Below are 23,465 nucleotides of genomic sequence, written 5' to 3'. Positions count from 1 at the left end.
TTTATCACTCAATAATTAGCTAATTAATTAATTAAATAAACTTTTTGTCTACAATGGAGTAGGAAGAAGCTGTTCTTGTCTTATTCTATACAAATACTTGATAGGATGTGAATACATAACACCAAAAATGCATTTTTGTTTTTAAAATGTTATTATCTTAAAATTTACTTTAACAGAAAATAGCATGCTTTGCAAAAGAAAATAAAGTCAATGAATCACATACAAAGACTCGATACAAAGTACATGTAAAATAACTTTTTCAAGAGCCAACGTTAGAAGTACCCTCTGCTCCTCCCTGCATTAATTAGTAACAAAGGATATACAAAATAATGTGTGCAGCGATGGGCGCTTTCACTTTCGAACTGATAAAACCTTGACAGATAATTACCTATGAAATAGAGAACTTGCATTGGCCATCGTCAGAGCGCGCAGTCTCCACCTGCGACAGGTGCAATGTCCACAAACCTGAGAGGTGACATTCCTTCCTCGTAGGCGGAAACCCGTGACGGGGCTTTTCAGCGTCCGATTGTTCACGGGGTTAGTCGCACATCGACACGCGAGAATTAATCAACTCTGGCCAGTTTGGACAACCACCTGGGCGGCCGAAGAACAGGACAGGTGACCGGCTTCTGAGAGCGTGCAGGCCGGTGGAGGAACCGAGGAGCTCGGCGATGAAGTGAAATGAGCGCCACTGTGCAGTGATGTGGAAAGTGTTTATTCTTCTTAATCTTGCGGCTTTGCACTGCGCAGGTAAGCTTTCCATTATAGCCCATCATTGTGGGTAGACAGCAGACTGGGAGGAAAATGATTATAAATATTAGAGATATTAAAATCATTCTTGACTTAATTTGTTTTTAGTTTGGGGATAGTTTTCTAACTTACGTTAACGTGGGAAATCCAAAATGTAATGTTGTGCTCTTGGTTTAATGATTGCAAGGGCACTTAACGCTAGACTCACACAACCTGACTTCACATGCAAGGAATGGCTTTGCGGCGCTCTTGTGTAGCCTTCTGAGCCTTGATGACACGAGGTAGTTGTGGAACAGCCATAACATTTGATCATAACCTCTCACTGCTCACCTGGATCCACGTCTGTTTACACGTACACTTGCTTAGGATCTCAAGTTGCAGCTGATTGTTGGATGTGGTCTAGCCACCGTGACAACGGCTGCAGCTGATTGTTAGATGTTGTCTAGCCACCGTGTCAACGGGGGAAGTCAACCTTTCAGCCGCATTGTGAAACTCCATTGTGAGATGTTATTCAAATTGCTCTCTATTTATTATTCTCTTCCTTCAAACCTTTGTCAGTGTGCTCCGCTGTGCCCAGCCCTGTCAATGTCATCTTCTCCTCTGTGAACCTGAGGAATGTGCTTCAGTGGCAGCCAGGAAATGGGACGCAGAGTGACAGACATTTCACAGTGCAGTATGCCATGTAAGTAAAAATTTTGGAATTTCAAATGACAGAAAATACCTTAAAAAAAAAAAGAAAAAGAGGGGGGTTGAGAACTAAAGATGCCACCTGAGATCAGTTGGGTGCTGCTGGATTTCATCTGACTTTTTTCAAGGACGAATTAGACGAAAACAATTCGAAATGTAACTGTACACACCAAAGAAGGTTTGTGGCTTAAGGGGGAACTAAACAAGAAAAAAAGGGTATTTAGGAGGTCAACCCTCCAACCTTGTCCTAGCTTAGCCGTGGGGGTTTGCCTAGTCACGCTGTGATCACCGTCCTCTTGTCCTCTTCAGCTACGGCGACAGTTCCATCGACAGCAAAGAGAGACGGGCGCGCTGGAGGGCCGTGCAGCAGTGCACGGGCATAGTGCAGTGCTCGTGCGACCTCAGTAATGAGATGTGGGACGTGGAGCAGGGATACTTTGCCAGGGTTCGCTCGACGGCCAATAGAGTGTCCTCCAAATGGGCCGTGACGAGGAGATTCGACCCAAAGTCAGACAGTACGCCAAAATAACACAAGCGCATGCAAGTTCGCATTCAGCAAGTACAATTTCCAAGTAATTAACATTTATATATTTTTTTGGTCATTTCATACAGCTAGTTTTGGCCCTCCACTGTTCTCTGTTGAAATCGAGAACAGCAGCGCCCTCATCACTCTGAAGGGACCGATTCGATATCAGCCAAACCATGAAAAACCCGTGTTTCACATGGCAACGCTGTACCCCCAGATGATGTACAACCTTTCCATACACAACACCCGTCGCAGCAAAATGGTAGGTTCAAAGTCCCACGTCCCAATGAAGTTCCACGATGTCAATGCACAAATATGTTTCCCGCAGAGCCACATCATTGTGAACTCCGACCTGTACAAGTATAAGCTCATGGAATACGACACAGAGTACTGCTTCTCTGCCAAGACTAAATTCCTGTCCATGCCCGTCCAGTGTGAGTCTTCGGCATGGCACTGCATCACCACTCCTCCAGGTAGGACACTCGGAAGTTTCCGAGGACTGCGTTCAACATCAGGCTCAAGGTCTCATGAAGGTGACGTGTTTTTCGATGCCCATTCAGACCCCATGGTTGTCCAGCTGCAAGGGATCATTCTGAGTACGGCCATCCCGTTCGTGCTCATATGTGCACTGGTGCTGATTATTTACCTTCTCTATCGCTACCTGAACGGAAGCGGACAGAAGACCCCTTCTTTGCTGGTAATGTGAATTATCAAGCTGTTTCATTTGGTGCTTAATTTTTTACAAACCGCAGTTTTGCATTGCAAGTTTTAGCAGGATACTAGCAGTAGATTTGTTTTTCTATACAGTATGTGACATTGACATAATTCTATATTTGGGAGTTTCAACTTTCTTATCCACCTGTTAGTTATAAGAGCACATCATGCAAAAAGGAGATTTAAATCCAATTGATGAATCAATTATTATGAATCAATGATGTATACATTTACAATTTGGAATGCTCAAACTGTCACAATTTGGAGGTCAATCTTTTAATTCCAAATTTAATTTTTTTTTTTTAGAATGCACCATTCACATATGTGATCCCTGTGACAACCCCACCTGAGAAGACAGACAAACTCCTTATCTCAGACCGCCAACCCATTGAGGAACCGCCGCCGTACGCTCCCCACATGTTCCCAGAACCTGCCGATGCTGAGCCACCGTCGGATGATGAGACCATCGACTATGGATTTTTGGCAGTCAATTTGCAAGAAAGACAGAATGCCAGTGAGGTAGAACAACCAATGGTAGAGAGACGGGTTGAAGAAATGCCAGAAGGAAGTTGTAGACAGAGGGTGAGCGCCGATAATGCCTCTCAGAACCTTGGAGACTTGCCCATCATATCAGATTGCTCGATAGATGACTACGGCGTGGTTGGACTGGCTGCGTGTGGCGCCGCGAAAAATGACGATGAGCAGGAAGAAGATGAGCTAGATGAAGAAACTAGCTTTATTTATTGGAATTCCAGGACCGGGAAATTGATGTTGCCAGAGATTAAGTCTGCCCTAAGCGGAGGGTTTAACTGGGCACCGCAGGAAGTTGAGGCCAAGGTCGGGGGGAGCACGGCGCAAAAAGGGGAAGCGTTGGTAACAGATAGCAGCAAAGTGTTGCTGGAGAGCGTCTTTGTCAGGCAGTCGTCGGAGGAGGTGGCCGAGGCACAAGCAAAACTAGACACAGCTGTTGAGACGGAGAGAAAGGTGGAGAATTTTTTGTCTGGGTGGGACTTGGTGGTCACGATGGACGAGTAGACAGCAGGTGCATCTGCCCCCTGTAATGTCAGGGTGAAATCACAAAACTCTGACCAGATCAATGTTTCGGGATACTAAAGACACGTGGTGAAGCATTATGGCTGCGTCCTTGCAAAGTGGGCCCATTTATTATTAAAAAATAAATGATTAGCATCTAGAATATCTATTCTAGTCTACCCACAGACGCCTTTGAATGTTACACTGTTGAAACAGCACTTACAAATACAGTCGATGTGGTTGTATAAAAATATTTTTGTTAGAAACATGAGGAAGCACTTAATACTTCAGCACACCTACTTTAATACCTCTGAACAATGCTGCTTCGATGCTTTATCTTTGTTTTGTTTTTTAAAGCTGTGATAAATTCTTATCTCAGACATAATCGTCATTGTGAGGTACTGTGTGAACATGTGAAACAGCATTACAGTTGAACCAGAAAAATATCCATCAGGATTGTTTTGTTGTTCCACTGTTATCGTACACAAAACTTTTCAGAATTTTTTTTTTTAATATATATCTACTTCTGCCTTTCTCTAATTAAAATCTCTCTATATGACGGGAGTGGATACCTCACGTCTGTACTGCACACAGTCTTAGTTACAAATTAACATTACTCGACTTAATGGTTAACGGGTTGGTTTGAGTTTCGGTTACTAGAGAAGCACCTCTTTCAGACTCGATTACTTCTTGGTTTGCTCGCTAAAATTTTCGGGCAGCCACTATTTGAAACACCAGCACTTATATTTGTGAAATGTGTGTTGAAATGTGTATTGAAGTGTCACGGGCGTGACGCTATTTTCAGTTTAGGTATTATAGGTAATGTTAAGTTTTAGCATTTATGTTTGCTGTAAACCAACACGGTCACAGCTTTTGTTAGCACCACTGACATTATATTTTTCCTGCCACTTTTGTACTTTTGATACTGAATATGTACTCATGAAGGAAACCATTCATTAAAAAATGTTTTTGTTGTTTTTAATTGTTCTCTACTTTGTAAAGCCTGAATGAACTATACTGGCTCTTTTGTCACACCTTTATTTGTATTTATCCATTACACACTAGCACTGGAGACTCGTGGTGTCTTTTGCATATTTCTGCAGTCTATTTCTGTAGACAATTATACTACGTGAAAATCTGTATCTGTCTTTTAAAGTTGTTGTATCCGTAAACTCATGCCAAGCTTTTAATTAAACCACCATACTTTTATTTTCCTGATGTTCCTGCACAATTTATTTTATATCACTGTTTGAATTCTTGCCAGTTCTTTCGTATTTTGAGATAAAAACAACACACCTCAAAAAATGTATTATCTACTGGAAACAAAAAGCTGAACAGAGACACCTGCTGGTGATATTGCAATCACATTTATGGGGTGGATGAGCAAGCGGTGCAAAAACAGTACAATTAAGCATTAGGCCACTTTCTCTAACTTAAATCTAAATTTATGATAAGTAGATTTTAGTCTAAATAAAACTCTGCTTTTTTTTTATATATAAAGCCACAAGAGGTAGTGGTTGAAAATTATCCTGATAATAAGTATTCGTTGTGGATGACTATGCCTTTGTATTTCTTATTTTTATTTTTTATAATTCCAGCACCTTCACAACAACAACACGATTATTATTATTATTATTATTATTATTATTATTATTATTATTATTATTATTATTATTATTATTATTATTGACAACGCGAACAAGCACTTGCTAGGGGGCGCTCTGTCTCTCCATTCCCCTCACGGCATCTCTCCGGCATCACTGGGCGGGACCGCGGCGTGACGGACTGCCAGTCGTTGGGCACTTCCGGTGGGCTCGGGTTTCCTTCCAGTCGGCATTTAAATGGAGCTGCAGGACATCAGCTGCTGCCACATTCAACGTCGTGCTGTGAACAAAACAGAATAACCCGTCGCGACAGCCTAACAGGCTCATTTAATTTTTTTGTAATTTTTTGGGGGGACTAGATTAAAATACCAATACTGTGAGGGTGATTTTGTTTTTTCTCGACAAGAGGACCGGGGGAAGCTGAACAATAACGGTGGATGCCATCTGTCATCAGCTCGGTGCATCATTTTTAGGATTCCTCCGCTAAGCTAGCCCCGGACAAAACCGAATAGCGGTAACGTGATGTTGTGCGCGATCTGCACGATTTAGGCTCTCTGCATCGCTTACAGGAATTTATCGGTCCACTGAACCGTTTGTATCACATGCCTCTCTGTCTTTTTGGATCCGGAGCTACGTGACCTGCAGCTGGGAGGATCAATGGACTCGATGATGAGAGTGCATGTGATGGGTCACTTCTGATTTAGAAGAGTAAATAATGAGCTGTCTGGATTTTCCCTGACCTGGCCATCTTTCTCGAGTTAAAAAAAAAAAAAAATTGTATGGACTGAATCAAGCATCGCTCCAGACGTCTGCTTAATTAATTGTAATAACATCTATGTAGCTGTGGCAAAGTGGTTTTCTTACAAGACGTTTGAGTTGAAATACTTTTTGGGATAATCAGGTTTTTTTTTCTTCTTCTTCTTCTTTTAATTACTATTATTACAACAACATTCTTTTAGATAAACTCTCTAAGTTTAAACCGAAGAACTTTTCTTTTTATCCTGATTGATCAATCAGAGAAGATACGCATCTTTTCCCCCCACAAAGCATCAAATTTGACCACTAAGCATCAGCAATGTTCAGCTGGCTCGGGACCGACGACAGGAGGAAGAAGGAGCCAGAAGTCTTTCAGACTGTCAGCGATGGGCTCAAGAAGCTGTACAAAACCAAACTGCTGCCACTGGAGGAGAGCTACAAGTTCCACGAGTTCCACTCCCCGGCTCTGGAGGATGCCGACTTTGACAACAAGCCCATGGTGCTGCTGGTGGGACAGTACTCCACCGGCAAGACCAGCTTCATACGGTGAGGAGGGAGAGAAAAGATAGATAGAAAGAAAAAGACACAGCACACTTGATATGACACACTTCACATGTGGGGATAAATGAGCGTATTGGAGCTAGAAAGGGAGGGGAGGACACACCCAAACTGACTTTACTCTCTGCCAGCTTCATGATGCAGCTGTGCCTATTCAGCAACACAAATGACTTAACATGTAGTGTAACAGGTTGCCACATGCAAACAAATGCAAAGATCAATACTGAAGAGAGGAAGCAGAGTGAGTGCCACGCCTCTGTGACGAGTCTGACAGTCCCGCTTCAGTCTGTGCACGTATGATTCTTTTCACATTATTGTCTTCATACATGTAATAACATAATATCAAGTATCAAGACAAACTAGTCAGCGTGTTTGCTGTGAATTAATGTTTCAGTCGTGAGTGCTGGAGCCTGCGTGAACTGCAGGATGGCTTCCACATCTCTTAACGCAGCATGCACACACACACGCACACACACACGCTGGGTAACAGATCATTAGTGGCGGGGGGGAGCCTCTGAAAGCCTGGGAGAGGATGCTGGTTGTGACTTCCTGTCCTCAGTCAGGACAGTGGAGACGTCTTCACCCCTCCCACTCCCGACTGACCTTTTCTCTGTTTTCAAAAGAAACTTTCTCCTTGTCCATATTACACACCGGTGAGCAGCGTGACGCCACACCGTAGTCGCGGCGAGATGAGGGAAAATGCTGAGTAACCCTCGGCGAGAGCGAAGGCCTTTTCCCTACTGGGTGTGTAATGTGCAAACAGCATGGATGTGAGAAGTATGCGGTGGGGTGAAATATTTGGATATAAGTCCTTGCCCTAAAACATAGGCGGGAGTAATGATTGATTAGCTAACTAATGACCTTATGAGCTGGAGTCGAGGTTAGTTAAAGACGCATAGGATATTTTAGGGCTCTAGCAAAGAAGCTACTGTCTAATACGAGAGAGCAGAGCAGCAACTACAGGGACTGGCACAAATATGCAGTGAGACTTTTGCTATTTTTTATCACTTGTGTCAGCCTGTCACACAGCATTAGGTGCTGAAATACACACAGTGCTATTGGGCTATGGTAGCAGCCCATTCCACAAACCCAGTGTGATTGGATGATGTGTTTATTGGCGGTTCAAAAGTTTGGGGAAAAAAAAAATCTCATTCATTCTGATTCTTTGCAACATGATATCCTCACTTTCCTGTACATGATGAAGCAGCAACAGCAGCGGTTCTGTTGCGCCCCTCCACCCCCATGCCAAACACACGCTCTGTGCATATGGATTGCATAACTTCCCCTACAACGCGCACCCAGAGACGGCTCCGCCAGGCACCGCCGGGCCCTCCCTGACAAGGTGTACGTATGCGGGGAAGACGTACAAGGGGACCGACCCACCTCACATCTGGCACCACTTAAAATGCGCCCGCGTCCCACGCTCCGGGGTCGAAGATTTACGGCGGCCCCCGGCGCTATAAATCTCTTTGCATAAATCTCTTTTTTTTATGGCCTGAGTTTGCATTTTCGGCGTGGTGAGACTCGGCAGAACGCGGCGCTAATCTTGGTGCTGACACATGCCTCATGTCACGGCCGGAGCAGGCGAGGAGTCGACCTTTCACGCCGGCCGAGTCGCAGCTGCTTCAAGCCGGCATCAGTTTGGGTTCAATTGAATTCATCTGACTCGTAATTGCGGGTCTAATGTGCACAAATATGTAGCCAATTTGCTAATGTATGAAATGTACTCTCTGCAACCTTTGGCTTTAGTCAGATTTTCCTTGTTGTACAGCAAAACAAGCATTTGGTCAAGTGTCTTGGTTCATTTTGCTTGTCCAGTTGGTTAATCAGCAAGTTTTATCTTATTATATAGTTCTAATCTTTAATTGAATCTGCCCAAAACCATCAGTTTTGCCCAGTACGTGATTTCCTTGCCACCCTCATCGTGCCTGTGTGTTGAATTAATACGTTTCCCCTGCAAGTGAACTCTTTTTTGGTTCTTCTTCAGGCAAAATACCTCCATCTTGACCTCCAGTCACAAAGACAATTGAAATCGAACAAAACACCTTTGAAGTTGAGACTATAATCTCGGCATTTAAAAGGCATAATTCCAGTAATCTCTGTTTCAGCAGGCTTTTAATTCAGCACAGACCTGCTTTATGACACCCACACCCACCCATCCCCTGTCCTACTATCCAGGCATTTTTCCTTTCAGCATATTTGCTCTGTGAAGGGCCTTTTTCGAATTAGTTTGGAAACACCCCTCTGCCCTGTTGCAAACATCTTGGCTGCAGAGGCTCAACCAAGTCTGCAATGACTGATTTCTCAATCATATGTGGAAAAGTTAAAGGGACAAATAATAAAAACCACAATGTTGCTGACAAACTTGTGTTAAACATCACATTTGACCCCTTACGTCGCTGTGAAAAGTGTTTCCACTGCACTTTTGCGATATACCTCCGTATCAATACGTCTGAGAAACCACCTCATGAGAGCGTAAAAATCTTTTTAGCGATATTTGAGAGATTTTCTGAAGTTTAGCCGTTTCCATTGCCATTTTTGTTTAGCGATATTTAGATTTTGCGCAATTCTAGGGGCAATGGAAACGCATCTTAAGACGACGTCATCCGTCCCGTCTCTCAGCACCCCTCCAACTCCGATTGGCCTCCTGCGGGGAACCTGATGCCTCGCGTTGTTGTTGTTGTTTTTAACGCCACGCTCCGCTACGTGTCTCCCCGGCAGCTACCTGTTGGAGCAGGACTTTCCCGGCATGCGGATCGGCCCCGAGCCCACCACGGATTCCTTCATCGCCGTGATGCACGGAGACACGGAGGGAGTGGTGCCCGGCAACGCTCTGGTCGTCGACCCCAAGAAGCCCTTCAGGAAGCTCAACGCTTTCGGAAACGCCTTCCTCAACAGGTACAACCGGTGCCGTCGGTGTGTCAGAGGAGGAAAGTATGTCGGGGAGGGAAAGAAATAAAACATCCGAGCGTACGGGTGAAAATCCACACCAGAGCACGACATTCCTGTGTGATTGAATTTTCCCTCCGCTCACTGGCCAGGATTTTCTCTTCGTGTGTGTGTGTGTGTGTGTGTGTGACAGCCAGTCATCTTTGCAGAGTCATCCCTCCTCCTAAGAATAAAAGACCCACTAAAATCTCTTTAGCACTACGCGTTCTCGCCGCTGGGAAGCAGAAAGAATGCTGACCGGTGGTGGGGGTTGGGGGGGGGGATCGTCACACGAGGGAAGACTGCTAACGCGTCGGGGTGTTTGTACAGCTGAGGACAGAGAGGGGGAGCCACTGAGGTGGAGGAGAGGGATGGATGTCAGGAGTTGGGGAACCGTGTTTGTTGCTGAAAGTGCTGACACTTCTGTCCACTTTCTTTCAAGTTTTCAACGCGTTTGTGTGCGTTTGCGTGCGCGCGTGTTTGTTTGTTCGCAGGTTCGTGTGTGCCCAGCTGCCGAACCCGGTGCTGGAAAGCATCAGTGTGATCGACACGCCGGGGATCCTGTCTGGAGAGAAACAGAGAATCAGCCGAGGTGAGACCCTGCTCCTTTTGTGTGTGTGTGTGTGTGTGTGTGTTGGTGTGTTTGTGTGTGTGTATTTGTGTGTTTGTGTGTGTGTGTGTGTGTGTGTGTGTGTCAGAGTCTGTGTTTGTGTGTGTGTGTTTCACCCACACGCACAGCCCCCATTGAGCCTCACCCCGCTAAACTCTGGTCGACCATGTCAGCATTTCCTTTGGACAGTGCGAGTGTGTATGTGCGTGTTTGTTTTAGCGTTCGACGAACAGGACGACGGCGCTCCGTCCGCTTCAAAGAACAGGAAGTGGCCACAATGAGGGACGAGCTTTGGCCGCGAGCTGTCCATCACCAGAACTCAGCTTGTTCATGCATTAAACCAGTCATGTCAACAAACAGAAACCTTTTTTTTTTTTTTAAATATATATATAATTTATGATATAATTACATATATCTTGCTCAAAAGTCCAGGCCTCTCCATACGTTTTTCTTCCCACATCCAGCGAGAACAGCGATTAGCCAACTGTGGTCCGCAGACCAGTGTCACTAGCTGCGTTTCCATTACAGTTTTTCGCTTATAAGCGATACTTCCAAAATTTCGACAAAGCACAATTGCGATTTGCGGCGCAAAAAAACACCTCATGACAGCGTCAAAACCTTTTAGCCACATTTGAGAGGTTTTTCGAAATTTAGCCGTTTCCATTACCAGTTTTTTATTGCGATATTTCGATTTCGCGCAATTCTAGTGGTCATGGAAACGCAGCTACTGCTACTGTCTTTAGGTGAGAAAGGCTCCACCACGTCCCTATTTTCTTTCTTTACAGTTTGATCAGTGTCCCGCATGGTCGACATTCCCGGTGCGACGCGCCGGCATCGCCATACCAACCGCTGAAAAGGGCCCCGGACGCTTGAACTTGAGCGATTCCCACATCCATTTCTGCCTCCTCTTTGTTTGTTGTCTCATAAAACAAGCCGGCGTCGAACACGTGCGGCTCAACGCTCCCTCACGCTGACAGGGACCCACATGGGTCGGCGCGTTTGCAGATTTAGTCAGACTCAGGCTGAGGTTTCGCAACGTGTCACAGAAATAAGATTGTCTTTATTCTCTCGCCTTGCCGAGCGTAAAATCTGCCCTAACAGTCGGTAGCCGCCGCGATGGATTCCCTTCGTTACCAAGTTGGGATTCTCATGTGAGTTCAGCTCTTCACGCCTTTGGATTGTCACATGATTGGTTTGGTGACCACACCCTTGGAGTTTGTTTTTTTTTCCCAAGAAAAGGTTTCACAAGGCCCGAATCACCGCACAAAACAAAGATTGTTGACGCGATAACAAACTTCACACCCTTCAAAAGCAGATTCAGCACCGCGACGACTTCATACCAGTGCCGGGTCTGGATTCATGCCAAATTCTGAGAAGAGAAGGTTGCTGCAGAGAGTGAAGGCAGCCGGGCCAGCTGCATCGTTGTGACACTTTGGAGTTGAAGTGCGTCGTCTTTCTGTTTATTCTAATCTTGCTGAGGTGCCGCCCCGCTATTGTCTGCTGGCAAAGAAAGCAGAAAAACGGGTCAAATTCGACCTGCTGTTGCATCAGTGCAGCTGTGTTTCGTTTTCAGGGTCGTCTGTCAGTGTGGCCGTGTTTGTGTGTGTGTGTGTGTGTGTGTGTGTGTTGAAGCTGCTGTTTGTGTATTCATCAGTTCTGTCTTCGTAATTACACCTATGTTTTTACCATAACTTTGTGTTGTTTTGTTGCCCGTTCTTTTGCCATCATTTTTTCCCCCTTAGCTTTGCATTATTTTATTGTTGTCTCTCATGCGTGTGCCTGTGTCTGCCTGTGTGTGTGTGTGTGTGTGTGTGTGTGTGTGTGTGTGTCTGTGTGTGTGTGTCCAGAGGAGGAGTTGTCAGGCTTTAGATGCCTGCGCAGATGTCCTTACGGAGGTATTGTAGAAGAAAAAAAACAAAAAACGAGAATCTGATGGGTGCAAAGCAGCTAATCAGAGAGACGATACTTTGGAGAATTTGTGCATTTCATTTCAAACCGTTCTTCAGCAGACTTTTGTCACATGGTCGGGAGGAAATAAGACTGGATGTCATTCACCCGAAGCTTGATGCATTTTAATGATAGTCATGTTGACAAAAGTGTACTGTGAGCAGACAGGCTTTTGGCAGCGTTCACTGTCACTGGTATCAGATGACAAAAGATGACATTTGTGAGGAATTTATGTCTCTTTATAAATCAATCAAACAATGCAGTGTTGTGTTAATGATCATTCTGCTCATGCAACACAGCTTTCAGCTGCAGATAAAGTCACCGACGCCACTCTTTCCTCTCGCACTCCTCACTCCATGTGAAAAAGCCCTCGCGCGCGAAGAGAAATCCGCACAAATTCAAAACACATCAAGGTATCGATCCCTGCCGAGCAGGAGGAGAGCGGACATCTGTTTCCTCTCAGCTCGTGCTCCCCGCCGCCCCCCCGGGACGGGAGGACTGACGCTCACGTCAGCCCCGCCGCGCTTGGCATACTTGCCGCCTGCGGCCGCAGAACTTGTGTTCCGCGACGGCACGCACTTTATTCCTGACGGGAAGCTGTTGCGAACCGATCGATGGAGGCAATCGGCCGTTTAACGCCACGGCGCGTGCATGCGTCGGTATTCACGTACGGTGTTAACCCGGCGTGTCAAAGAAACATATTAACGCAGAGCTCTAAAACATCTGCCTAACCTCGTGTGTGTTTGTGTGTTTTTGCATCGGGTTGGAAATCTCATGTTACTAATCCTCGATCCTGCCCGCTTGTTCTTTGTTCTGCTCTTATATAATGCGGAATGTCCCCAGATAAGTTTTGTCCTTCGGGGTCACTCGGACTCACAGGGGCCGTTCTGATGTGCTCCTGCCGACAGATTGACTCGCAGGGCGGCTGATTTAATAATCTCAGAGGGCCTTAACGTATCCAGTCACTCATCCGTGTCGCTAATTTCAAAGGTTAAATAGTGTATAGGATGGGACAAAGGACACAGGAAGCGAAGATGCACGGCTGTATTTTCCCTTCAGCTCCCTCATCCCCCTCTCGTCTCCTCCCTCCCTCCCTCCCAGGCTACGACTTTGCGGCCGTGCTGGAGTGGTTCGCCGAGCGAGTGGACAGGATCATTTTACTGTTCGACGCCCACAAGCTGGACATCTCGGACGAGTTCTCCGAGGTCATCAAGGCCCTGAAGAACCACGAGGACAAGATCAGGTGCCGGCTGATGATATATATGCAGTTGTACATCTAGACCGCAGAGTTGCGCTTCTGTTGTTCCGTTTCCACGTCTGGAAGTTCTGTTGCCTTCCTGTGCCAGGGTCGTGCTGAACAAGGCTGACCAGATAGAGACCCAGCAGCTGATGAGAGTGTACGGCGCCCTGATGTGGTCGCTGGGGAAAATAGTCAACACTCCTGAGGTAGGCTAAACATCGGCTTGGTGTTTTTACTCAGGGTCATTACATGCTGACGTCGAGAAAATAAAGAAATTCAAAGGTCCCTTATTTTACTCATTTTTTTCCACTCAGATTTTACATCCCAGACTCCTGGGGAGTTGTCGCTCCTACTAAATTATCTGAAAAACCCTATAGAGTTCCAGAAAGCAGAATAATTAGCCCTCTGTTTACAGCCTCCAACTAAAACGACGCTTCTGTGAGAGCTATCAGCGCACTTTGTGACGTCACAAGGGGCAGATATCTGGACCTGCTGATTTAAGGACACAATTTCTGAAAAGCAAAGCAAGAAAACGAACAAAATTTGGGATTTTTCGCATTTCTTGGTGAAGTGAACTGTACATGTGATCTTCAAGTGTAAAAACATCCACCCGATCTCACTGTAGAAAGTTCTTCTTTTGCACAATGCTTGTGCTCTTTTTTTAACCGTCATCCGTTCTTCCCTTCCTGGCAGGTGATCCGCGTCTACATCGGTTCCTTCTGGTCCCACCCACTGTTGATTCCGGACAACAGGAAGCTGTTCGAGGCAGAGGAGCAGGATTTATTCAAGGACATCCAGTCTCTTCCCAGAAACGCGGCACTTAGAAAACTCAATGATTTGATCAAGAGGGCGAGACTAGCGAAGGTAACGCACAGACGGCAGCCGTGCACCGCAGTATGGCCGTCGAGTATTTATAGACAAAAAAAAAAAAAAAAAACTTAAACTGATGCTTTTATTTTCTAGGCGTGCCGTGTGTGTCTTTCCTGTTCCTGCACGTTTCCTACCACTCACTCACTATCTTCCGCCCATTAACCTTGACAGAAAAAGTTTTTGTCGCTGCCACGGAACCAAGAGAACCTGACAAAATCCTCCTCGGAGTGAATTGTTTCCTGCTTCCTCTCTGGGCAGGAAGTCAAGTTTTAGTGGCAGTGGCCCGCGCGGGCTGCGGTACTGCAAGGAAACTGAGAGGATGCACATGTGGGCATGCTGCAACATACACGCACATATACTGTGTGTTTCGTGACGGGCATCAAGGCCACGAGGGTGATTGTGGGGAAATCTCAACTCAGCAACATGACAAATAGAAGCTTTTCCCATTGCCTTTGGCGTCCTTTGTTTGAAATGTCGGAACCAAATGTCAGCGGAGGTGCAAGACGGCCACATGACTCATCTGAGTTGAAGGAGAGTTTTTTTTTTTTTTTTGTCTCCACCCGCCGGAATTTTAACAATCCCCTAGTTTCACATTAAAAGGTATAACCCACCTCAGAACCGACATTTCAACCATTTGCTGCTCCTCCTCGGCGTTTTGTTTTTTTAGTTTCACAGATGGAAAGAATTCCCCCAAAAGCCGGACAGCAGGAGAGAAACATCTTCACGCTGCTCGTGCGGTGTCATCCAAGTGTCTGGAAGGCCCAACGGTGCAATTTGGGCTTCACGGTGGACCAGCCCAGGACAAACCCCCGTCCACGTGTCGCGCTCTCGCTGATCCTTATGTGCGATACGATGGATAGTCTGGTTTAAAACACAGTATTAACGCTGCCGTTTCAAGACAGGGAGATCTCTGCGTGCTTGGGTGGCAACAGAGGAGACGTGTTGTCCAACTGCAGTTGTTTGCTGGGTGGAATTTGTTTGACCCATGAAACTAAGCGGTGCTTCGGAAATGTGCGAAAGGTCAATTTTGGTTGAGCCGTTGCTTTAACATGTGAGGGAAGATTGCTACCCTAGAAATATTGACGCAGTTTTTGCTGCCATTTAAATCTTAACTGAGCATTTGCACTACGATATTGTATCAACAGCACTCAGATTACATTTTCTCAAAAAAAAAATAGAACAAAAAAAACAAAAAACTGTCCAGCCTTTTTAAGTTTTATGACAGGATTCCTCGGCCTTTTCAGCTGATGGAGTCCAGCTTTTGGCGTTCTCTCGCTGTTTAGGGTGGGGTCCCGCATTCCTCTTCATGCTAACTCATGAGGGTTTCTCACGGGGGTTTCTCAGGGAATAATGTGCGGGACAGGACTTGAAGCTGTGTGTTGTTGCGTAAGGTGAAAGGCAGCTGGAGACTCTCGGCGTGTCTCCACCTCCAGCTCTTTGCACTTGGACTTGTTAGGACGTCCTGAGCGTTTCCAGAAGTAACAACAGGTGGTTTTAGTTGCAAGCAGAGCTGAAACTTTGAGGATCCAACGGGTCAAATAGTAGAAGTTTAAGGGGGACGAGTTGTTGCCGTGCCGAATCGAAATGACCTTGTCCTCCTTGAACGGCGCAGGTCCACGCTTACATCATCAGCTCCCTGAAGAAAGAGATGCCGTCCGTGTTTGGGAAGGAGAACAAGAAGAAGGAGCTGATCGCCAGCCTGGGAGATATTTACAAACGCATTGAGCGAGAGCATCAGATATCTCCCGGAGATTTCCCCAGTCTGAAGAAGATGCAGGTGTGCGGGCAGATGAGGGGATTTAAAACATTTTTTTTTTTTACGATTGACAGACGAGATCTGAACGAGTCTAATTTTTCCCACCCCCCCCTCCTCCTCCTCTGTCAGGACCAACTTCAGGCTCAGGACCTCAACAAATTCCAGCCTCTGAAGCCCAAACTCCTGGAGGCCGTGGACGACATGCTGGCCAACGACATCGCCGGCCTGATGATCCTCGTCCGCCAGGAGGAGACCCAGCGACCCAACGCGGTGGTGAAGGGCGGCGCCTTCGACGGCACCCTGGACGGGCCCTTCGGCCACGGCTACGGCGAGGGCGCCGGCGAGGGCATCGACGAGGCCGAGTGGGTGGTGGCCCGCGACAAGCCCGCCTACGACGAGATCTTCTACACGCTGTCGCCCGTCAACGGCAAGGTGACCGGCGCCAACGCCAAGAAGGAGATGGTGAAGTCCAAACTGCCCAACACGGTGCTGGGGAAGATCTGGAAGCTGGCCGACATCGACAAGGACGGCATGCTGGACGACGAGGAGTTTGCGTTGGCCAATCACCTGATCAAAGTGAAGCTGGAGGGCCACGAACTGCCGTCAGATCTGCCTGCGCACCTGGTGCCTCCTTCCAAGAGGAAAATACCCGAGTAGATGTAGCGTTTGCTGACTTTTAACCCTGAACTAACCCTTCTCCTCTTCTAAGAAAAAAAAATAAAAAATAAAAAATCAATTACAAAAGAAATATATACCCGTTAAAGTACCGCATTATCCAAAAGTTCTTTGAAACTTCCACTTAATGTGTAAAATCTTTGCACTGACAAATAGTGAATGCAGAAGATTAAATTAAATTCACCAGGTTGAACAAACTAAATTAGATAAAAATTAATAATGAACCCTCAATTTATCTCTTGGCATGATTAATATATGATAATGATAATAATAATATTATAATCCAAAATTCTCTAAAAATCTCCAGAAACAGCACATTTAACCTTCTGATTCTTGCTATCTGGACCTTCTGCATTTTTGAAAGGGGACCTAGCTGCGTTATTACTAACCTGGGATGGGAATATGGGCCCCTTGTGACATCACAAAGTGCTGATTGGCAGAACTGCTTGTCTTCACATGCAATTTTCTGAATGGAAAGTTGATTTTTCTCACGGGCTATGTATTAGTGTCGGACAGAATTAAAAAAAAAAAAAAAAAAAGAGTCAACTTATGAATAATATGGAGCCTTGAAGGTTGAGATGGTAGATGTAAGACTTGGTATTGTTGAAGGAAGACAAGACAGACGTTAAGAAAGATAGTTATGGAGAAGGACTCTGAACATTAACACTGGATTGCAACAAAATCTGTTGACCATAACTACTGCGAGAAAATGAGACAAATCCAACAATGTGAAGACAAAATGAATCTTTTGGAAAACAAAGACACTGAAAAAGGGAAAGAAAAAAAAACACAGAAAGTATTTATCACCATTTAAAATGTCTCTTAAATAGGAACTATTAATGCATCAATTACTGTGTTGCGCAAGAACGCCAACTTTTTCTGGTCCTCTCTTTGTAAGGTCCTTGCGTAGTCGTTTTCTTGTTTTCTCTTGCTGCGACAGCACTATTACCAGTCAGATGTGACTCTCTGACTAGTGCACACGGACACAAACACAAACAGATATTTAGAAGCACACGCAAAATATTATATTACCACGGCAAATTGCTCATTCTTAGTATAATCAACTCTTTTAACTCTTGTTCCAAGTCACAAACTTCTGTACGACGTAGTCGGTGTTGTGCAGAGTGCGAGGTGCAAAACAGTCATCAAATTGCATTGATTGTTGGCCACCGACTTCACTGACACTCTCAACAAAGGCCAACCTGGCGACGTAGCATAACTAATGTCAATGGATTTTGCACGTTAGCTAACTGTTAGCATCCACTAGTCAGCTAATGTCCCACTGGCTACCCTGGCCTAGTAAATTACAGCCATTATGACGTAGCAGAAGAAGCATAATGGCGCCAGCTGGCTACCTAGTGTTTGCACGTGCTAGTTCGCTAACGTTAGCTTTTAGCGCTAGAGGAATGGGAGCTTTTAGCTCCCGTTCCTCTTGAACGGGAGAAAAGAGGAAAAGTTATCACTTTCAGTGTGAATTTTACAGTAGCCATGTCAAGATTGGCACACTGCACAATAAGCGCACTGCGTTAAAGTGCGACAGAAGCATATGATTTAGAACAAAGCTGAGAAGTTAGGTTATGGTGGGTGTAGTTTCTGACCTTGCCGCTAAAGCTGATTGACGGCTTGTTATAGATGAGGAAAACACTTTACCAAATGGAGTGAGGAATTTATTTTCTCGTCATTAACACAATTTTTGAGATACTGCGACTAAAATGCAAAACCATACGGTAGGTATTGTTGAGACACATGACACTCATCATTGTGAAAACTAAAAATGTTGAAATGAATTTTTTTTTTTTTTTGGGGGGGGGGGGGGTGCACATCTCTGATTGTCTATGACCGTATTTACCAGTGTTCTTAATTGTAGCATACATATAAAGCATTACACAGGCTACTGAGTTTGAAGTATTGCTGTGGGTCTTAATAAAAACTGATTCATCGTCAGTTGCCGCTCATGAAAAGTTATTAATCCATCAATTTTGATTGTGACTGAACAGTTACTGATACTGATGTTACCCTCTTTGAAATATATTATGCGTTCAAGCTGTATACATGTAATAAATGTATTCCTTATAAAGTGTCTCTGACTTAATCTAGCCACATGCCAGTATGTATATACTTCATGTTTGGGGCCGTGTTTGTGCTTTGTTAGCAGTGGGAGTTGTCGATCGGAAGATGCAACCAAACTTGGGCCCATGTGTGATTTTAAGAGTGTGTGTTTTCACGAATGGGAAGATGTTGAAGATGTTGGCCGAGTTCAAGCAGCAGAGTTGAATTACTCTCCTGTTTCAGGCCCCTGTGTGCCCCATGCTTCTGTGTGTCTCTGTGCTCTTACTGTGAATAATAATCTGCTGTACAGAATAAAAGTGTTTCAAAGCATTCCATAAATCATCTGCGTCCATGTTGCTTGTGTGTGTGTGTGTGTGTGTGTGTGTGTGTGTGTGTGTGTGTATCTATATATATATATATATCTTTGAGTCGTATTCCGAAGGGAAGCTTTCACTTCCTGCAACACACACACACACACACACACACACACACACTGCATTCAAGGGAAGATACGGCACCCTCCTCTCACACAGGAAGTCCTGGTCTTGGAGGGCCATTTCCTGTTCGTCCCAACTTGATCCTCACGAATGCTCACATACACACACGCGCACACGTTACACATGAAAATGGAAATAGTCGAATGTGAGTAAGGTTAGTCACGCCGGCGGTGGTCATTGTTTCAAAAGTGTCCCAAGGTGGGCAAAAAATAGAACCATTTTCACCGATCGGAAAAAGAATAAATGGCAGCCAATGGGAAGGGATGGTATTTCAGGTGATTCATCCAAAATTTGGGGGGAGAAAAAAAAAAACATTTCTGAGAAGAGAGGATAAGTCTCAGCCAGGGACCAAAATAGAAAATATACAACAAACGGGTTTGTTGAAAGCCGCTCGTCTTATTTTTGTCCGGTTTGTCAGGGGCTGCAGAAGCAGACGACCTGTGACTGATAAATGTGCTGCACGTGTATAAGACTGGAGTTACGCAGCCGGACACAAAAATGGATAAGCAACTTTTCAAGATAGTGGGTGGTGCCCTTGTGGATGAGACACAGACGCCAGTTTTGTTGTTTGTTTGTTTTTTGAGCGTAAATGTCAGCTCATAAAGTCTTTTCAGTCATTTTGTGTCGCCATGATATTGTACATACGTGAGAAAAGCTTTCTTGAAGTCCAATCAGGTTTTTTTTTTTGCACCTCCTTTGAGGGAGCGCTTGTTTTCAACACGGCTACCAAATTCACACAAGATGAGTCACGTCAAGGAAGTCGGGAACCAGGAAGAAATTAAACAACTGGAACTTTTGACGCTATCTCTTTAAACTCTCTGCTAAAGAGCAAAGTTTTTTGTCGACCAATCAGTTCTGTTTCTCCACAGAGGCTGGGAATCTGCCTGCGCCTCGTCCGAATAACAACTCACCACATGTTTGCATGTTTGAGGGTGGGGTGGTCACAGGGTCAGCGGAGCACTGACACCAGGGTGATAATTGCCTTTGACTGAGTGGTGGCAAAGTGTGCGGCAGCGGCAGCAGGAGCAGGACACGCCAAGCAAACTAGTACGAATGCAAAAATAAATCCGGATTGGGGAGGGACGGAAATATTCACCTCAGTACGAAGGAGAAGGTTGATTTCTTCCACTTCTTGTCCCAACTGGGGCCTTCGGCCTCAGCAGTGAGAACACAGCTGCACTTTCAGATTTTTATGTTTGAGCTCAGACTGGAATGGATCTACCTCAAGTTCCTGAGAAATCCCAAAGAAAGACAGAAAACGTCGAATTAGCCCTCTGTTTACAGCCTCCTGCTGTCTTTTTCCAGCCCTAAAAAAAGACCTTCCACATGTTTGGAAAAGAAGGTTTTGAGTATTTTCTGTGTCTCAGGTATCACTGAGGTGTCAGCAGTCTTTGTGACGTCACAAAGGGACAGTAAATTTTTTTTTGTTTTTTTCCACAACTTTTACCATTAAACATCCATTGAAATGAATCAATTTTGTCTTGAGTGTGAGTGAGTTCTTGATCCTGCCTGAGGTCGCACACTCTCCCCAACTTGTACAATTGAAGACAATGAGTGACATTCAACATGCCATCGAACTGGTGTCAGGTCAGCCGTGTCTGCTGCGCTTGTTTCCTGCACGTGCACTCCATATCGCTGCAGCGCACTTGTGTGTCCGCAACACTGTGTGTGTGTGTGTCCGTGCACATGCACGTTAAAAACAGTAACCGCCAAGTGTCCCACGCCCCCCTCCGAAGCCCTTCCTGACTTAAACAGGGGCCAGGGACGAGGTCAACATCCTGTTTTAAAAACAACGGCACGCGAAAAATAAAAGCACAAACAAGCGCACGCGTACCTCTCGAGTCAATCATCCTGCCGACAACTGAGACCAAGCAGAATCACAGGCATCAGTCAAGCGGAGCCAGGAAACATCTCGAAGGTAAAACCTCATGTTTGTCAAGTCACCGAGGTGCGCGCGCGCACACACACACACACACACACACAAATCACTGAAGGAGGAAAAACAACATTTCTGGTTGCACCGACTGATTAGACAACATATCACGCGATTGTACAGTCCCATATATATTTTTTTGCCCTCTCATGTATTTCTGGCATCACAGCTGATTTTCCTTCACGTGGGCCTTCGTGACAGCAGCCGTGCGCATGTACAAGACGTCTCTTCACCCCCCCCAGCCCCCCGTTATGTAACAGTTGTCAGAATAAGGAATTCTATGCGATAATGTTATCAGGATTTCAGGGAGAACAGGCACCAGGCGGACTGGGGCTATAGACGGTGGAGTGGATTTATTCCGGACAGTTAATCTTATGAAAGTTATTATTGTACATGGTGAGGCTTTTTGTAGGGGCAGCTTGCCTAAAACCATTAATCACAGCCATGAGAATAGAGAGCTGTTTGAGGTGCCCTTTGTTCCTGGAAGAATAATAATACCCATCCATTAGTTTTCAATACCCACTTCTTTCCCCCGCGACCCCCCTTGACCCAGGGTCATGGGGGTCTGCTCGGGAGCCTCTCTGGGCTGTCATAGGGGCGAAGGCAGGGTGACTCCCTGAACAAGTTGCCAGTTCATCGCAGGGCCACATCGAGACAAAGTACCATTCGCACTCACATACACACCAATGGACGATTTAGAGGTTTTTTTTTTTTAAGGATGATTAATAACATGGCTGCTTCATTTGATCTTGGATTTAAAAATCCATGGGACTTATACAATGACTCATTGTGATGATTCACATTAAACCTGTTGTTTATCATACTCCTACTGCTTCTTCTATAGTCTATATCATGGTTCTCAAACTTTCTCTGTCACGTCCCACCTTGGAGGAAGAAATGGGGCTAGAAGCCTCAAATGTGACGTGGCTGTATGTTGAGGGATCCCGATGAACCTGCAAGTGGTCCCATGTCTCTAGGGCAAAGTTGACTTTTCACCCCATAGACTTTCATGGCATTAGGGTTAGAGATAAGGCTGGAATTAGGGTTAGGGTTAGGGTTAGGGTTACTGCTGGAATTAGGGTTAGGGTTTCGGGCTTCCTCATGGGCTAGAAGCCCCAAATTTGACGTGGCTGTGTCTTGAGGGATCCCGATGAACCTGCAAGTGGTCCCATGTCTCTAGGACAAAGTTGACTTTTCACCCCATAGACTTGCATGGCATATGGACTGATGGTGGAATTAAATTATTCCACAACCATTCCATAAATCAGAATGTACATCCTACATCAGCCTCTGATCCCGCATTATCCACCGCCATCCCCCTATTTGCCTGCTTTTGCCAAGTTTTTTTTTGTCTCCCCCCCTTACATATCCTAAACTTCTTATTGTGAAGGATGAGCATGTTTCCGGGAAGCAGGGTGGTGGTTATTCTGTCGATAACGGAGCGATGGAGGCAATTTCTGTAGCGCTTGATGGATGAGCATCTGCAGCGTGAACCGGTCAAGGGCCAGGATGAGAGGAGGGAGGATGCTCGGAGAGGGAGGGGTCGGGTTGTGTGTTGGCTCGACAGGATGCACTCACGAAAACCTCACATGCTAAATGTACATGTGTTCATTATGGTAACAATCGCCCGAGGGTATTTCTGGAACTAGCAGGTCGGTCTGAAGGGTCTTGTTTACACTCACCGTCTCTCATCTTTTGATTAGAAAAAAAAAGTTTCTTCATCCTGCACTCAGGCACTCGGGTGAAATCAGTTCTCACGTGATTGATTCATCAGTGCTCGTGCTAGCAGCTGTTTAAATGTTACGGCGTTTTGATTAGCATAATTTTGAATAAACAAGTAATGAAAGAAGTCAAAGCAGATTGCCCCTACAATCACGTATTTCCCCTTTAATACTCTGCTGCCCCCTAGTGGTCACTTACTGGTACAGAATGTTTTTTTTTATTTACGAACGCTTCTCTTGTTTTTTTTTAATATTGAGTTTGATTAATAAAAGTTAGAACTTTTTTGTGGTTCGAATTATCAAAGTGTCTTTTCTTAGTCAGGCACACATACGCACACATTGTCTCTGTGTAGCCGCCTTGATTAACAGGTTTTTAAATGCACACAGACAGGATTATTAATCAAGTACAAGCGATAATTATGGTTTTCCGGAGATAATCAAAATGACTATTATCATTTTCATTTAATGAAATGACACTTGAAGTGCTCGAGCTTGTTGGTGTGCAATCATGACCACCAGATGTCACTCCTCACTCTTTTTCACGAGTTCATTTTACAAGGTCTTTTCCAGGTTTGTTAGAACGCTATGACATTTGTAGGCTGTGGAGTTAAG

At 45.2% G+C, this 23,465-nt stretch overlaps 2 protein-coding genes across 2 annotated transcripts; both read left to right on the top strand.

Annotated features, from left to right (window-relative positions):
* Positions 1-484: 484 nt before the first annotated feature.
* Positions 485-4,918, top strand: il20ra (interleukin 20 receptor, alpha). The gene is made up of 7 exons (XM_076048415.1): positions 485-750; positions 1,309-1,432; positions 1,747-1,952; positions 2,050-2,225; positions 2,292-2,436; positions 2,524-2,660; positions 2,984-4,918. The coding sequence occupies exons 1-7, from the start codon at positions 702-704 to the stop codon at positions 3,710-3,712; spliced, it is 1,566 nt and encodes a 521-aa protein (XP_075904530.1). The 5' UTR covers positions 485-701; the 3' UTR covers positions 3,713-4,918.
* A 1,470-nt stretch (positions 4,919-6,388) lies between these two features.
* ehd3 (EH-domain containing 3) lies at positions 6,389-18,730 on the top strand. The gene is made up of 8 exons (XM_076048383.1): positions 6,389-6,615; positions 9,349-9,525; positions 10,050-10,147; positions 13,214-13,355; positions 13,459-13,558; positions 14,046-14,216; positions 15,835-15,999; positions 16,108-18,730. The coding sequence occupies exons 1-8, from the start codon at positions 6,389-6,391 to the stop codon at positions 16,633-16,635; spliced, it is 1,608 nt and encodes a 535-aa protein (XP_075904498.1). The 3' UTR covers positions 16,636-18,730.
* Positions 18,731-23,465: the final 4,735 nt, after the last annotated feature.

The sequence above is a fragment of the Nelusetta ayraudi genome, unplaced genomic scaffold (genome assembly GCF_046127955.1).
Source record: "Nelusetta ayraudi isolate G7.1 ecotype Tasmania unplaced genomic scaffold, CSIRO-AGI_Nayr_v1 ptg000100l, whole genome shotgun sequence".
Taxonomy (NCBI): domain Eukaryota; kingdom Metazoa; phylum Chordata; class Actinopteri; order Tetraodontiformes; family Monacanthidae; genus Nelusetta; species Nelusetta ayraudi.
This window is presented reverse-complemented; position numbering and strand designations above follow the sequence as displayed.